This window comes from Hippocampus zosterae, chromosome 18 (genome assembly GCF_025434085.1).
Source record: "Hippocampus zosterae strain Florida chromosome 18, ASM2543408v3, whole genome shotgun sequence".
Taxonomy (NCBI): Eukaryota; Metazoa; Chordata; class Actinopteri; order Syngnathiformes; family Syngnathidae; genus Hippocampus; species Hippocampus zosterae.
In genome coordinates, this window is record NC_067468.1 from 14,726,798 (window position 1) to 14,743,668 (window position 16,871).

The window sequence follows — 16,871 nt, forward strand, 5'->3', positions numbered from 1 at the left end:
CATGGAAAGCAGGGGCAGAACAATCCGGGCGGATATACTTGCGTCGTTCTTTTTCCTCACCTCTTTGCAAGACTGGATGGCGATGTATTCCGCAAAGATCTTCTTCGCTTTGGAGGCCATCTTAGATTGCGATTTCATCTTCTTGTATTCCTCGCAGGCCAGCCAAAATTCCAGATTCTCCTCGCTGAACTCAGTGCGCAAGAACGCTCTGAAGGCTGCCAGACCATCTGAAGGAGAGCAGAGCGAAGGGAGGGAGAAACGATGACGACGATGATGTGGACTATACACAAAAGGGAGCGTTGAGTTGGGGGTGGGGGGGCGCCATGACAACGCTCCTCGGAGCCCAAATATAGCTCTGCCGTTTGCAGTCATGTGCTTGGAATAAATCGACAACAAAGAAAGCAGTCTTCCAAAATTACAGACCTAATACTTGCAGAAGGGTGAATATTTGTACTCAATCCGTTAAAGTGAGACTTGGACACCCCCACCCCACCCTCCTTACTACCACTTTGTACAACTCCATGCTTTATACTAAAATGCCTAAAGTAAGAAAATATGGCGCTTGTGTGGACCTGGCCGAAAAATGACACCTTATAAACTACGGAAGGGGGACTCGCAGATTGCGGATTTTATGCAATCCAACAACTACAATAAAACACCAAAAGCTGGAAAGTCAGGACCTGGTTCTCAGTCCTGCAGATCAGTTTGACCACTTTTTAATATTAAAACCCCTGACCCCCAAAAAGTAGGATCGTACTCAGTATTTGCACTGACCCCACCCCCAGACCAAAAAAAAAAAAATTTTTGATTTGACCTTGTCCCGCACGAGCGACCTCATACAAAAACACGCACATTTTACAACAACCCGATTGCAGCTGGCGGACTTTTCAGAGCCGAGTTAATGATTTGAGGAAGGCTGCATCTCCGAGAGAGAATGTCAGGAAGCCCAATCTGCCCCCCCCCCCCCCGTCTGCACCTTTCCGTTCCCATGGATCCGAGAAGGCTTGATAAGCACGAGCGCGAGGCGGGCTTGGAGTCTTACCTCACTCCGCGGAAGAGAGGAATTTACATGCGGGATGAGGAACAGATGTAGCAATGGATTTACGTCAGCTAGTCAAGCTTTGATCAGCAGGAGTCGTTGTGTGTTTCTTAGGGGGGGGGGGCGTCAGGGATTAACTTGGTGGCCAAAGACCATGTGTTTGTGTTGATGATGCATGCTTCTGACACCCCCCCCCCCTAGTCCCCTCCGTCCACCCCGAGTGTACTCCATGTCCTCACGCCCAACCGCATACACGAAGAACCCGAGAGAAAGAAATTCAAGACACTTACATTTGTGCGCCAGCAGCTTGTCGAGCGAGTCCCCCCATTTGAGCGCATCCTCCGGGGTGGGCCTGCAGATGAAGGCAGAGCGGTTCTTGAGTAAGCCCATCTCTGCTAGATTTCTCATGGTGTGACCCATTCGCCAGAAACACTGTGCCACACAAGTGAGCTCAAATGCCGCTTCCTTCCTCGCTTCCTTCCTTGCTTCCTCCCTTCCTTCCTTCCTTGTCACTGCAGTCCGTGCCTTAATGCTCTCGCACGCTGGTTTCAAGTATGTGAGTGGCGAGAGCAGAGAGAGCCATGAGTGTATTCTGCTTGACTCCGCCGGGGGGGGAGCTTTTTATAATCCTAATGAATGGAAGTCAGGGAGGCAGGATGGGAGGGGCTTCCAATAGCCAATGGAGGAATGTTTTGGTTTGAGCGCCCTCCCACCCTCAGAGAGACTCTCTATCTTGCAACCTCCGCCAAAGGAACACTGCGTTTCATACTCTCTTTTACTGCATGAGGTGGTTGCGCGTCTTATCTTGCGAACCCAGCAGACACTCGGTCTCTGTAATGACCAGTTATTTGCATGCTACTTGTGTCTGGAACAATGTGAAATATTGCTTTAACGTGAACGACCTCGCCGAGAAGTTAATGGCTTTGTAAAACAGGACTGACATTCTGGAGGGTTTATGTACAATAAAGACACAAACTACCTTATTATAACTGGTCGGACACAATGCGATGCAACGTTTTAAGACTTTGGAACAAAGAAGACAAGAATGTCATTTTGAAGGAAAAATGATGGGTTTTGAGTTTGGAAAACTGATGAGAGTTTAAACGGCGTGCCAGACACCCAGTTGGAGAGACGGAACGATTTCTTAGGACTCAAGATTAAAATTCAGGAAATGATTTGCCTAGTATGCAACACGAGGTGAGGAAAAATCCTGAATAGGGTTCAAATCTATTAAATGTTTGAATTGAAATTAATATTTTAATGATAGAGAGATAGATAGATAGATAGATAGATAGATAGATAGATAGATAGATAGATAGATAGATAGATAGATAGATAGATAGATAGATAGATAGATAGATAGATAGATAGATAGATAGATAGATAGATAGATAGATAGATAGATAGATAGATAGATAGATAGATAGATAGATAGATAGATAGATAGATAGATAGATAGATAGATAGATAGATAGATAGATAGATAGATAGATAGATAGATAGATAGATAGATAGATAGATAGATAGATAGATAGATAGATAGATAGATAGATAGATAGATAGATAGATAGATAGATAGATAGATAGATAGATAGATAGATAGATAGATAGATAGATAGATAGATAGATAGATAGATATGAGACCACCGGCAGGTCATCAGCAGTCAAGTCCAGACCCGGAAAGGTGGCTCACACCGCCCACACGCATAGACAGGAAAAGGCCACTTACTTGACTGACTTCATGGTTTTGTCCAACTTTCCGGCTGGGTTGCTTCCCGGAGATTCGTTCCTCCGCCGTAGGAAAGCCAAGCGGTTCTTCATATCTTTGGCCCTGTTTGGAGAAGATCATAAGAAGAATCAGAAGATTTCCCAAAACCCGGGTCCGAGTCCCAATCCAGTGTTGTAAAATCCAATCGATGCAAAATCTAAGAGACACACACACACACAGCGGGAGAAGACGAAGCTAAAATAAAGGCGCGCATACATGGTAGTCTTCGGGCAGTTGCGCAGGGATGGTAAAACAGGATATTCCGAAAAGGCGTGTTGTCACTTGCAGTTAGTCTCTCATGTCAATGGTTTATCTAACCCCCCCCCGAAAAAAGAAAAACTCTCCACCGTCGATGTGCCCCTGGCAGGTTCCTCGGCAGGAACTGAGCCAAAGTGTCGGAGGAGGAGGAGAGAGACTCAAGCCTCACTCCTTTGCTTTGATGGTGCCATTCTTCTCTGTGCCCGGAGGGGATGCTGAGAGGGAGTTGACCCCCAGGGCCAAGGCCTCGGCGACCCCCAAAATTCATCCGCTGCATCTCAAAAGTGCTCCTGACCGCCCATCAGGCCTGATTCAACTTCCTCCAACCCCCTCCATAACGCACACCCCCGTCATAGAGAGAGAGAGAGAGAGAGAGAGAGAGAGAGAGAGAGAGAGCTCATCACAAGGTATAACGCTCCCAGAGGCCTCCGACGGAAATGTGCACATTCTCCTAATCCCACGGTACATGTCCTGGCTTTTCCCAACCTGAAGCACATGCGCCGTAATTGGGATGTGACCTCACTCAACACCCATTTCCTGAGTCCCTGCTTTTGATTTCCACTGTGAGTTGGGAGGTCTGCTAATAGTGCAGCGCGGACGCTCGGCTGCCAGCTGTCCTTCTACCACCGACCTAAAACCCCCATCGGGTTTAGTGGTTGGGTGGATGGGAAATAAAAATTAAGATGCCACAAATAGATGTTTGGGCTTCAGAAATGCACATCCACATTGTGATGAGTCTGAATGGTAATCAGGTGTGATAACAGCCGACGTTATCTGCATGTGTGGGATACCGATTTAGGCAGAACAGGAAACAGGCCCGTGTACAGGTTACAGATTACCACTTCAAGACATGTTCTTTGATCTAACGTGGTCTGTCAATAACCAATGCAAGAGTCAAGGGAATTGTCTGATTTAGTGCAGAAATCGTTTTTTTTTTAAGTTTCACAATCACAACACGCCAATCAATTTTCAAACAGAAATGCAAAAACCATGTAATGCGCATGCCAGGCCAGTAGTTGGCGACAGAAAGGCAGAAAGGTTTTTTTTTTTTTTCCTTACATCGCACGAAATACTGCATGTCGCGAATGACGTCAACCGAGATGATCTTCTGCATGTACGTGTACATTCATTTCATCTGACGACACCGACTGTAAACGTGTGAGTGAGCGGAACCATGAATAAGAATCGTGGTCAGATAACAAGCATATTTGTTGATTAATTCAAGGGAGTGAACGTGCCCCATGGGTTCATGATATGAACATGCAAGTGCATTGGATTTAAATTAATATTCTTCATTCTGAGGGGAAAACAACACAAGCCTTTGAAACCAATTTCATAATCAATTCTCTCTCCTGCCTCTCCTAATGTCGCATGCACGTACACACACTCACACACCGCAATGACTCATCGGCTGATGGAAAAGATTCTCATGGTGCCGCATGAACGATGCGAAATGCAGGCTGGGGCCGTTTCTCTCTCTTTTGTGGAAACCAGCGGGCACTCCGATGTGAACAACTCGCACTTGTCAGCCTGAGGCATTTTCTCTTCCACCAATAATAAAATCTCTTGCTGTCAAACTAACTCATAACACAAGAGCAGGCTCATTTTTATTTTTTTGCACTGTAATTCGCTCTAACTCTATCTCTACGGTGCGTTAAAAATATTGTGCTGGCCCAACAAAGAGCAGACTTCTTATTTTAGTCTTAAGAGAAGATGCGTTTTACTTTACAATTATGATCCGCTTTATGTGGGATGTTTGATGTCATGACTTTGGAGCGAATCCAGTGTGCCTTTGTCCTGCCACCGTGTGGCTGTCAACAGATATTGCACAATTTCATTTTTATTACCCACTACTATGCAGCTTCCATCCATCCATCCATCCATCCATCCATCCATCCATTGGCCCCCCCACTGTGTGCCGTTTGCACGTTTCCCCCGTGCTCGCGTGGGTTTTCTCCGGGTCCTCCCACATTCCCAAAAACACGCTTTGCAGGTAAATGGATTACTCAAAATTGTCCCGAAGTGTGAGCGTGGATGGTTGTTTGTCAATGTGAGCCCTGCAAATGGCGGACAACCAGTTCAAAGCGTACCCCGCCTACTGAGTCAGCTTGGATAGGCTCCAGCACGCCCGCGACCCTTGTGAGGATTAAACGGTTCAGATAATGGACGGATGGATGGAATATTGAACAGGCTTAATCCTGTCAACCGGACCGTTTCCTCGTCAGATCTGAGAGGAAGGAGGAAAAACACTTCGCACCCCCCCCCCCCCCCCCCACTGCATTGGATAATCACTCAAAATAATCTTTCGGAGACGTCAGAGAATCGGGTCATTGTTGACTTTGATCAGAAGGGGGATGGGGGTGGGGGGGGGAACAAAATAATCCAAATTTGGCCTTATTATTGGTATTTTTATGCCTCACTTAAGATTTGAAAGATTTTAGTGTTCCAAAAATGGGCCGTTTGGGGCCCATGGCATCAAAGTGGTCAATGCATCCTACTATTTTTCCAAACGCAGAAAAACTCAGAATCCACACTACTACTCAATCGGGTAATTATTCGACTCCTAGATTCACACTTTTTGCACATCCAAACTCAAAAAGTGTCAATGATACAAAAGAGCTTCACCACATAACCTGCAACTATCCACTATTTTAAGCTGAACGGAACGGTCAAACGTAAAGTTCTGGAGCTAAACAAATAAGCAGAACTTCATTTTTTAGCGCATGCTTGAATTGATCCCTGTATTGTAAAACCTTCCGTACATAGAAAAGTTCAACTGCAACCTGCAATGACACATGTGATGATCCAAACTCAAATCAGCACAGCTAATGAGTACTTGTTCAAGAGCTTTTAGTGTCTAGTCTCAATACACTAATGGCCGTTTCCTCAAGTCCCCATTTTAACATATCCTCGCATTCAAGCGTTTCAGTTTTTTTTTTTTTTGTCGTCATCTCTCCAGCCGAGTGGCCTAAAATAGCTGCATCGTCATCTGATTTCAAACAACACCCATGCAATTAGCTTAATCTGTTTTACGGCTGGGAACATGGCTTGTTGGCAATGATCACATTAGCACATCCTGACATTTCAACCCCCGCTGGCCCATCGTATTTTCCAAACGCCCGTCCGTGTCGTGACGCAGGACCGTTGGCTTGAGGGTCTGAGCGGGCTTGCGCAATGATCTGACGGCTTTGTATTCCCTAATTGCTTGACTCACATTGGTTTGCGCTAATGGCGGAGTGCAAAGTAGGCCGCACTCCCCGGGAGAGGCTCGTCGTCGATGACGCTGTAGCACGGCGGTGAAGTCAAAAATGACAAAAGCCGGAGTGCTTTTGTTTACACGACGCTGCGGCGAATTCAAACCAGCTTGAAACTTTCCGTCCCTTCGCCTATTTGTTGACGGGACAACAGCAGTACAAAGCGGACGTTTTTCAAAACCACACTCTTGCCGTTTTGCCATCCATGCGAAGAAACAGAAGACAATCGCAGCCTTTAGCGTGGGCATTGACAACAAAGATGGCCTACACATCTGTTTTCACTTTCATCGCAGCTTGTCCAAATACCGCGACAAAAATACACGACTCAAAGTAGAGCGGAAGCGGCTAATGCCGAACACTTGGAGTTTGATGATGGGGAAATTTTGCTTCTCAGTTTGCAAATGGTTGGGGAAAGAACATCAAGGTAAAGTACAAACCATGGAATTGAAATGACCAACACCACACACAAAAACGTCCATCTCCGCCAATGACCTTGACTCTCCTCCCCTAAATCAAATGATGATACGACGTTAGCCTGAACTATTAATTAATTAATTCATTCATTCATTCATCTTCCAAGCCGCTTGATCCTCACTAGGGTCGCGGGGGAGCCTATCCCAGCCGTCTTCGGGCAGTAGGCGGGGGACACCCTGAATCGGTTGCCAGCCAATCGCAGGGCACACAGAAACGAACAACCATTCGCACTCACACTCACACCTAGGGACAATTTAGAGCGTCCAATCAGCCTGCCATGCATGTTTTTGGAATGTGGGAGGAAACCGGAGCACCCGGAGAAAACCCACGCAGGACCGGGAAGATGCATGTTTTTGGAATGTGGGAGGAAACCGGAGCACCCGGAGAAAACCCACGCAGGGGCGATACTGATTCCGATCAAATGTTTGTCGTAGTACCTTGTGAGCGGCAACTATTCACAGAACGGATCGTTGAGGGTGGGGGTTGGTCATCAAATTCTGCTCACCTTGGTTCCAAAAGGACGAATTGCTGATTCTCAGCGCTAACTACTAGCCTGGAATGTGTATTCACAGCACGAAGCCAACCAGAGTCAAAACTTTCCAGCTGTTCCAAGATCGCCGTCATGCAACCTGCACTCAAATCGTGTCCATGTTTGTTTGCGCCAGCGTCGTGGCTTAGCGACACTCGATTGTCCCGTTCTTTGCCGTACGCTGCCGAAAAGCAGTCAAGAGGCACTGCGGAAAGCGTATTTGTCCGCATGGAAATCTAATCACGGCGGAAAGAAGGCCACCGCAATATTCCTAGAAGAACGGTGAAAAGGGGAATTGTCCTTAATTGTATCCATAAATATCCCAACGCAGCCACGTGTCGCGCGATCTTTCCCTCGATTGGCACCTAAAAGGAAGCGCTCTATTTTCCGAGCCTCCTCCGGGGCACACGCACACTCACACATACCATGTGCATGTCCTATTCTTAAAATCCAGGTTGCTATGATGATATTAATAAAAGGTCTCCAGTTCGAAGTCAAAGCAGCTTTCTGTACAAAATAGCCGGGAAGGCCTCACTGGTGAATTCTCCCTCTCCCCGAGACGGTCAAATGAGATCCACTGTGGGGGTCACGTAGCTTCTTAGCCAAGCTTAGAATTCCTGCAACATGCTTAAACACACACACACAAACGCATTCCTCGTTCTTACCGTTCCAGGTACTTCTCCGAGAAATCGACCGTCATACGAAACATGGGCAAAGTCTCGTTTGGCGTGACGGCATGTAAGCGTGCGTCTTAAGGGTGTGCGGGGTTATTTGGCAATCACATTCCTCTCAGCCACCGGAGGCTCCAGCAGGAGCCTTTATAGCGGCCGGAGTCAGGAGGCGGACACTCACGCTACTCAATCGCCTCTGTGTGTTTAGAGTGGGTAGATTCCTTCCACTGAGCCTGGATGGCTTTGCTCAGCGTATGTCAGACACTAACAACACATTTGTTTTGTTGTTGTTGGTTTTTTTTAAGAACGAAGGAGCTGGAGCTCAGATTATTCCTAAGACTAAACAGAATAATCTGACCATGGATCAGGTAGACACGGATACGATTGTTCAAGCTTTGGCCAGCCAAGGGAACTGGTTTAAGCAGCAGGAGACCGCGCTTACGGAACTCCATCATGGTGGCCCTCACGCTGTCACCGTCAAGGTGTGAACATCAAACCCAACATACCACATCCATTACGTTATGATGGAGAGCCGGGACCGATCTTGCTACGAGATCCACAGACCTACCAATCAAGACAACCAACCGACTGCGGTGTTAGCCGAGCCGACTGACAAAACCGATGCGGCTTGGTAGAGGCCGGTTGCATCCTAATGAGAGACAGACGACAAGCTTCAGATGACTTTGACTGGAAGATGTGGTAGCGCATGCTATGATCCGATATTCACATCGGTAGTTTCAATGCCGGCATCTGGGAGAGACTGCAACTCATCAAGGACTCCAAAAAATAATAAAAAATCTGTGGTATAGAAAACGAATGGACCCATAGGGGCTGATAATTCATTCATTCATTCATCTTCCTAACCGCTTGATCCTCACTAGGGTCACGGGGGGTGCTGGAGCCTATCCCAGCTGTCTCCGGGCAGTAGGCGGGGGACACCCTGAGTCGGTTGCCAGCCAATCGCAGGGCACACAGAGACGAGCAACCACTCACACTCACACCTAGGGACAATTTAGAGTGTTCAATCAGCCTGCCATGCATGTTTTTGGAATGTGGGAGGAAACCGGAGCACCCGGAGAAAACCCAAAGCCCGGGGAGAACATGCAAACTCCACTCAGGGAAGCCGGAGCTGGAATCGAACCCGGTACCTCTGCACTGTGAAGCCGACGTGCTAACCACTGGACTACCGGGCCGCCAGGGGCTGATAAGACATCGAAAAATCAAAATGACCCGGCATCAGGACCAAAGCAGAACAGACGTATATCAAAAACTATACTGTCAAAAACTGTAAAACCGAACAGAACCCCTCCATGAAAAACACAACAAGCGGGGCGTGTTTCTGCCTCTTGTCAGAAAAAACAGGCGACCGTCATTGACCAACCGAGATATTCGTCGGTATTTGGCCGCCTTAGTGACAATTACATTGACGGACGAAATTCATTTCATTTGAGGTGTCCATCTTTAAATAACAAAAAAAATATTGATATAGTTGGGTCAACTTTTGCAGGCAGTGATTATGCTGCAAATTGGCTCAAGTGGCATTTCCAGGTCACAGTACACGGACAAAGAAAATGCATTTCACGTCGGCTAGTAGCGATGATGACATTTATCCAGATCAAGTCTTTGCACTTGTGTCTCTTAATTGGCAAATGAGAGGCACGTGAAAGCCTAACCACATCAGCGAGGGCTTTTGAATAGAAACACAAGGAGAACAACACCGGCGGATGTCTCCTCCTCCTTTTGTCTTGAAATACTTTGCATGAAAGATCAAAGCCCTTCACAATAGACAGCTTTATCCCGGAAATAAGGGATGAGCGATGGACGACATACGCAAGCGCCCGCGGGGAGTCGGGCTTATGATCACCATCACTATGTAATGTACTGTCACATGTAACCGGCCTCTCAAAGCCGTAAATGAATCAGACAAGCATCCCTGCCCCATGCACACGTGCCTCAGCACCGATACACGTTCCTGCTTCTATTTCTGAACACGATGCGGATTGCGCACATCTGGAGGATTTCAATTCTCCAAATGATATTAACAAGCATGCTGAAAGAGTACGCTCAATGACGCTAATTCTTTAAATAATATGAACAAGCATGCAGAAACAGGATAAGGATAAAAATATCTGAAAAGGGAATACTGGAATGGAATAGTTTTGTCTTTAGCGATTGGGAAAAAAATGACGTGAAGTGTTTGAAACATTTCAGTTTCAAACACACTATTGATGCTCACATGAGCGCTAATGCTAATCACGATTCGTTGTTGCCAGACCCTCAAATCACAAAATGTGTTCATCTCAAACCCCTAAAAAGAACTGCTTCCACCACTTTAAGGTGGTGGTGGTGGTTGTGGCTGGGTGAGGTGGCGAGGGGGGTGGTTGTGGAATCATTCATTCATTCATTCATTCATTCATTCATTCATTCATTCATTCATCTTCCAAGCCGCTTGATCCTCACTAGGGTCGCGGGGGGTGCTGGAGCCTATCCCAGCCGTCTTCGGGCAGTAGGCGGGGGACACCCTGAATCGGTTGCCAGCCAATCGCAGGGCACACAGACACGAACAACCATTCGCACTCACACTCACACCTAGGGACAATTTAGAGTGTTCAATCAGCCTGCCACGCATGTTTTTGGAATGCGGGAGGAAACCGGAGCACCCGGAGAAAACCCACGCAGGCCCGGGGAGAACATGCAAACTCCACACAGGGAGGCCGGAGCTGGAATCGAACCCGGTACCTCTGCACTGTGAAGCCCACGTGCTAACCACTGGACTACCGGGCCGCCGGTTGTGGAATCTTAATCACTTAATCTAAGAGGTTTATGGACAAGCAGGAGAGCACATGAAGCTACAAAGCTGCCACTCGGAGCAGCTTTTATTGCCCTGACTGAGTGTAAAAGTGCCTTGGTCTTGATGAAGTGGGGTGTGAAAAGGTTCATTCAACAGCTGATGAATTACTGAGGCGTCAACACGCGCACACGCATACACACACACACACACTCACACACACACACACACACACACACACACAGTCTTCACCCATCGTTTAGCGCTTCATTAAATCCATGACGAGAGCCTTTACCAGCCTTATCCTTGACCATGCTCCACTGACTATATTTTGAGGAATAATCAAAATCTATATTTTTTCTGAGGAATGACCACATGGGGAAAATCCGAGTTTATCCACTCGCATCCGTGCAAACAGAAATTCATTTGACAACACAAGAGCTTCCACCAAAATTGAAAACGCTGTCATTTGCACCCCAGGCCATTAATTGGCAAATTGGAAGGAACTATTCAATTACGCTTTAGATCCTGATTTAAGTGGAGATATGGGCCAGGTGGTTCACACTTTCTAATGTCCACTTCAGTGACCGGACAGAACAAAACAAATTTGTTTCAGCTTCCGACAAAAGGATGCCGAATTTCTCTCTCACTTGAGTTGATGATCTGTCATTTGTTGTGTAGTGGTTCAAATAGCTGACTGTAAATGGATTTGTAAAGAAGAAACTTTTCAATCGTAGCAAGGTTCTTGTCTGAATTCAGGATTTCCGTTTTACTTCATATGACCTCGACAGCTGTCGTTTCGAATATCAGACGGATTCAATTCAGTTTAAGATAAAGGGACAGATCCAGAATTTCTTCTTCACTAATTTAATATGTACCGTCGTGGTACACATATCCGACTTTCTAAATATCTTTGTGAAATTGTGGCACGAGGAATAAAATAGCACTTTCTATTGCGGGTCTTGATAGAGTTGGCTTGGGCTCACATAGCTGAGGTTTTTGGCGGGACACGGAATGAACCTTGTCCATTGCAGATCTTGATAATAGTAGAGATCCGGGATTTAGTCGATGAAGCCATGGGTAGTATCGAGATTTACATATCTGACAGTTCCCACTCAATGTCCCATTCACACTTGCTCGTAATCAATTCAAGGCCATGTCGGACATTGAAGTGATTTTTTTGTTGTTGTTGGCAATGGAAAATTCACATGTTGGCGATAACGGTGTTGAACAAAATCCAGATTTGGTGAGGCCTTTGCAGACGTCTAACATGCTTGCCGACGACTGCGTGAATCAAAGGAGAGCACAAAAGGCAGGAGCGAACATGCACCAGCCGAGAAGCCGCGGGATCACTTACAGGTTCTTGGACTTTTTCTTCTTGGTGCCGTCGGGGCCGACCTCACAGCTGCAGGAGGATCCGGAGCTGAGCTGGGGGGAGAGGAAGGAGAGCACACACTGCATCATCCGAGAAACCCCCCGGGAAAGACAGCCTCGGACCAGTAACACGTTGTTAAAATTGAATGATCATTCCATCGATACGATCCCGGAATGGATGGATGTCCCAAAGTCGGAAAAGTCCCGGTACGAGTCTTGGTGCGGCCCGCATGTGGCAGCTGGTGTTTGCAAACAGTGCAAGTCGAGACTGGGACGATTTGTGTGGGAGAGTGGGTTGTTGATACTGCGGTACCCCTCCCCTCCCTGAGCCTGAGGTTTGAAGTGTTGTGCCAAGAACCCCACCACCAACACCCTCCCGACCCCCACGCCATCCCTCCTGGTTTCACGTTACATTTGACGCCTAGCCTGCATTTCGATTGGTTTGGAAGGAAAGAGGAAGTCGCTCCAGGGTGGGGAAGGGGGTCAGTCGCTGCTAATCTGATGGCCTGAAACTGCCCCATTGTATGCGAGTGCCGGGTGGCTTCGACATAATGAGCCATTGTATTACAGGAACTTGAATGGGAGCCCCCCCGGCCGCAGCTGGTGCAACACATTGTGTGCGTTATTGTGCGTTTCTTTGGACATGTTTCGGGAATCTCCCCTCCTTGGTTATTTTAGGCAATAGTCCCGCATGATTGTCGGAAGCGGGCCCCCTGCATGCTCACACCTCGAGTTATTTGAGTTTAGGTGGAAGATGACAGGGCTGAAGCTCACAAAGTGGTCATTTTGGGAAACTTGGTTTTATGGTCCTAAACTGTAATTCCAAAGAATTTGATTGATTGGCCACGGTTGGTGTAACAGTTCTCAAATCAGCTTCTCGTATGTCGTTTATATTGGTTGTCCGGTGTCAGGATATTTGGTAGGATTCCCTCCTAAGACACGGCTGCAGCTCGACTCCAACAGCTGTTGTTCTCCATTAAGGGGGAAGCTCCTAACTTTTTACAGCTGCCTTTTAAGTTTACGAGCCCATCGAATGGCCCAGCCAGACCAAGAACCTTCTCTCAAAAGATCTGGACTGGATTTTCTGCCGACAACTGCTCGCGGCATCTCATTGAATGGTGAGAAAAGACAGTTTTGGAAATAATCTCTGTTCACACTAACCTGCTGAAACAACTGAGCATGCTGCAAAATTTATGCCTGGCCAGGAATAGTAGCTCATTGTACGGCAAAATTCATTTTACCAGTACAATTTTTAAAAAAACAAGAGATTCCAGTGGTTGGTTAAATTTAATGGACCCTTGTTTTCACATCGAACTTGAAATCTGGTGGACAAAAAAAACAAACAAACAATAAAATCAGAATAGGCGGCCCGGTAGTCTAGTGGTTAGCACGTCGGCTTCACAGTGCAGAGGTACCGGATTCGATTCCAGCTGCGGCCTCCCTGTATGGAGTTTGCATGTTCTTCCCCCGGGCCTGCGTGGGTTTTCTCCGGGTGTTCCGGTTTCCTCCCACATTCCAAAAATGTGCATTGCAGGCTGATTGAACACTCCAAATTGTCCCTAGATGTGAGTGTGAGTGTGAATGGTTGTTCGTCTCTGTGTGCTCTGTGATTGGCTGGCAACCGATTCAGGGTGTCCCCCGCCTACTGCCCGAAGACAGCTGGGATAGACTCCAGCACCCCCCGCGACCCTAGTGAGGATCAAGCGGCTTGGAAGATGAATGAATGAAAAAATCAGAATAAACCCACGGAGCTGAAAGGTCAACATGACAATGAAATGAAGACAAAAGAAATTGGGGAAAATTTTTTTTGTGATTACCACTTCATTCAAGTTGTATACGTCGGTCTGTGCTCCTGATAGTGTTTTCGCTTGCAGATGAGGCTTGGAAGGCCCCTGGCGGCAGGCCACCGAGTCTTTCGGTATCTCATATGAACCCCCACGGGATTAAGAATTTGCTCAATCATTTGCAGAGAGACTAGACAGCTTCTAATGTGGGATCAGGAAAACGGGGAATGGCGATCAGAACAAGAGGGGAGAGGGAGAGTGCCCGTCGAGTCAGGTCAGCGCGTGTTCCACTGGCTGCCTGCGTGTTGAGACGCGATGCTCTTTTGACACCGTAGCGCTATGCTCCAGCTGGATGGGATCCAAACGCGCATAAAAGCACACAGGAATGTGTCAGTGGTCATCACCTTATCCTCTCTCTCATATCCGAAAACACGCAATATTATGTTGCCGCATTGCGACTCCATGGTGAGGCCATCGACGGGTTACCCGGCTGACCTCCACCGGGGGAACCACTACTTTTCCTCACCGTCTGATAACAACCAGACACGTCCAATTACGAAATCGTGGTGCCATTGGCAATAACGGGAATGGGAAATCCAACGGTCACGTTCATTAACCCCACAGTGTACTTACTACCCGAAAGCACACATGCGTCAAAGCCAAAAGCTACACAAAGCCGCAGTGTTAGCATGGATTAGCATTACCTACCAGTGTTAGCATATAAAGATAAGATAAGAAAACCTTTATTAGTCTCACAATGGAGAAATTCCCAATTCACAGCAGCAAAGTTATGAAAGTAAGAAGTAGAACAACAAAATAAAGGAGCTGCTGGAAAGGCAGCCACTCTCGCTGCGCCATTTTGAAGTCAAAATAACAAAAATAACACAAGACAACACATAGGACACAGACAGTCGTTCAATCTTCACCAATTTTCTGCATACACTTTGTTGTCTGAAGCAGTTCTAGATGAAAGAGGAGAGGATCAAAGTGTCCTTTCTCCAGTGGATCAGAGACGTCATGCTGAAAATGTGCACACGTCTGCTACAAGCTAAGTTTTGAAAGCAAACACAAAGCTGTAGCATCCATTGATGAAAAGAGATTAGTTCACTCCTCCTGTCCCACGTAATCCGCTTCAAACTCCAAGCCACGACTCAAAAAAAAAGGAACAAAAAACAAACAATTAAAAAAAAGAGGATGCCACAAAAAATATCGTGAAGCACTAAACGAACGAACCAGTGTTCTCTGTCCTTTTGTTAATGTCCCACTCTTGCCCCAGTGCAACCCCCCCCCCTTAACCCCCAACTGCACAAACACTGACGAGTGAAGCATAAAAGTGCGAGTCTTTCCTAAAAATAGCCGCTGTGTGTCTGTGTGCATATGTGCCGATTATTACAGTCTGCTCACATGCTCGTTTCGAGAAAACCAGAACCTGCCAAAGCTCACGCGTCAACCTAAAGCACCCCCCCCCTTCCACTGCCCCCCCCTGCCCCAAGGTGCAGGTGTTGACACGCCGGTAGGTGTTGCGGAATAACGCCCTAGATAACAGCTTGAACACATGCATATGCACACTTGGCTGGGAAAGAGTGCAAAACGTGTCGATGCGGACAAAGGCATAGTACGCACGTGCGAAGCCCAACACGTTTTTGGTCAATTTGGGTTAACAGACCAACAGTTGGATATAAAGTTTGATTTGCAATTCTAACGTATGTGTCTGACATGTTGCAATGTAGGCCATAGCATTTTTATTTTTTTGGTCTTCACGAGTGTCACGGGTGAGCTGCCGAGTGAAATTCGATAACCACAAAATAAAAGTGGAATTCTTCTCCCGGAACATGAGTTTGCATCTTGCTGAAATCAGTCATGCAAGTGAGCCCGGCCTTATCGTGCCTCTTGCAATGCTCCACCAATGCCGAGTCCGGTTTTCACAATCCTGTAGATTGGAGGGGCCCCCCCCCCAGACAAAAAAAAGCAAATACCTGTAAGTTTTTATTGCACAATTTGAAGACAATCTTGCTCACAAACCTTTGAGCCAGTGGCCTAATCAAAAAATCCACATTCCTCTGTTGTAGCCTGCCACAACAAAGCCAATCATGAACAATATTTTCACTCAGGGAAACATTCTTGACCCAGTCAAGCCAAAACAACTCAAAAGAGTCAAGACGTGAAGGAATGACTCTCCGCATTTCCTTCCAACACGTCCTCCTCCATTCTTCTTACATTTGACAAAATCAAGTTGGCGCCAAAGAACAAAAACAAATCTCGCTCCATATATGTCGGAATCGTGACATTGTGTCAATAAAAACATGCAGGCAGAACGTGTTCATTTGTTGAAGTAAAATGATCGTTTTGCTATTTTCAAATGATTGTTGAACATTTTAAAAAGGTTTTCGTTGGAGAATGGACCCACAAAAAAAAAAATGCATTCTTGCAGCACATTCTGCAGACGCTACAACATGCCATCAAAATCTTAAAAAATATATATATATATTATATTTATGTATATATACAGGGCGGCCCGGTCGTCCAGTGGTTAGCACGTCGGCTTCACAGTGCAGAGGTACCGGGTTCGATTCCAGCTCCGGCCTCCCTGTGTGGAGTTTGCATGTTCTCCACGGGCCTGCGTGGGTTTTCTCCGGGTGCTCCGGTTTCCTCCCACATTCCAAAAATATGCATGGCAGGCTGATTGAACACTCTAAATTGTCCCTAGGTGTGAGTGTGAGCGTGGATGGTTGTTCGTCTCTGTGTGCCCTGTGATTGGCTGGCAACCGATTCAGGGTGTCCCCCGCCTACTGCCCGGAGACGGCTGGGATGGGCTCCAGCACCCCCCCGCGACCCTAGTGAGGATCAAGCGGTTCGGAAAAAGTGATGGATATATATATATATACATATACAAAATCTTTTTTTTTTAATTATATATATTTTTTATACACAC

At 46.8% G+C, this 16,871-nt stretch overlaps 1 protein-coding gene across 6 annotated transcripts in view; it reads right to left on the reverse strand.

Moving 5' to 3' along the window:
• The window catches only part of rgs3a (regulator of G protein signaling 3a), a 72,896-nt gene that overhangs the window by 1,422 nt on the left and 54,603 nt on the right, over window positions 1-16,871 (reverse strand). For 4 of the 6 annotated variants that reach the window (XM_052050450.1, XM_052050445.1, XM_052050446.1 and 1 more), the window contains 4 exons: window positions 12,139-12,209; window positions 2,769-2,870; window positions 1,330-1,391; window positions 61-227 (listed from right to left, as the gene is read on the reverse strand). In XM_052050450.1, coding sequence (XP_051906410.1) covers window positions 61-227; window positions 1,330-1,391; window positions 2,769-2,870; window positions 12,139-12,209 — 402 coding nt within the window. Of the gene's footprint in view, window positions 1-60; window positions 228-1,329; window positions 1,392-2,768; window positions 2,871-3,023; window positions 3,377-7,987; window positions 8,158-12,138; window positions 12,210-16,871 lie in introns of those variants that run through there. The other 2 variants (XM_052050448.1, XM_052050449.1) reach the window with 2 other exon arrangements.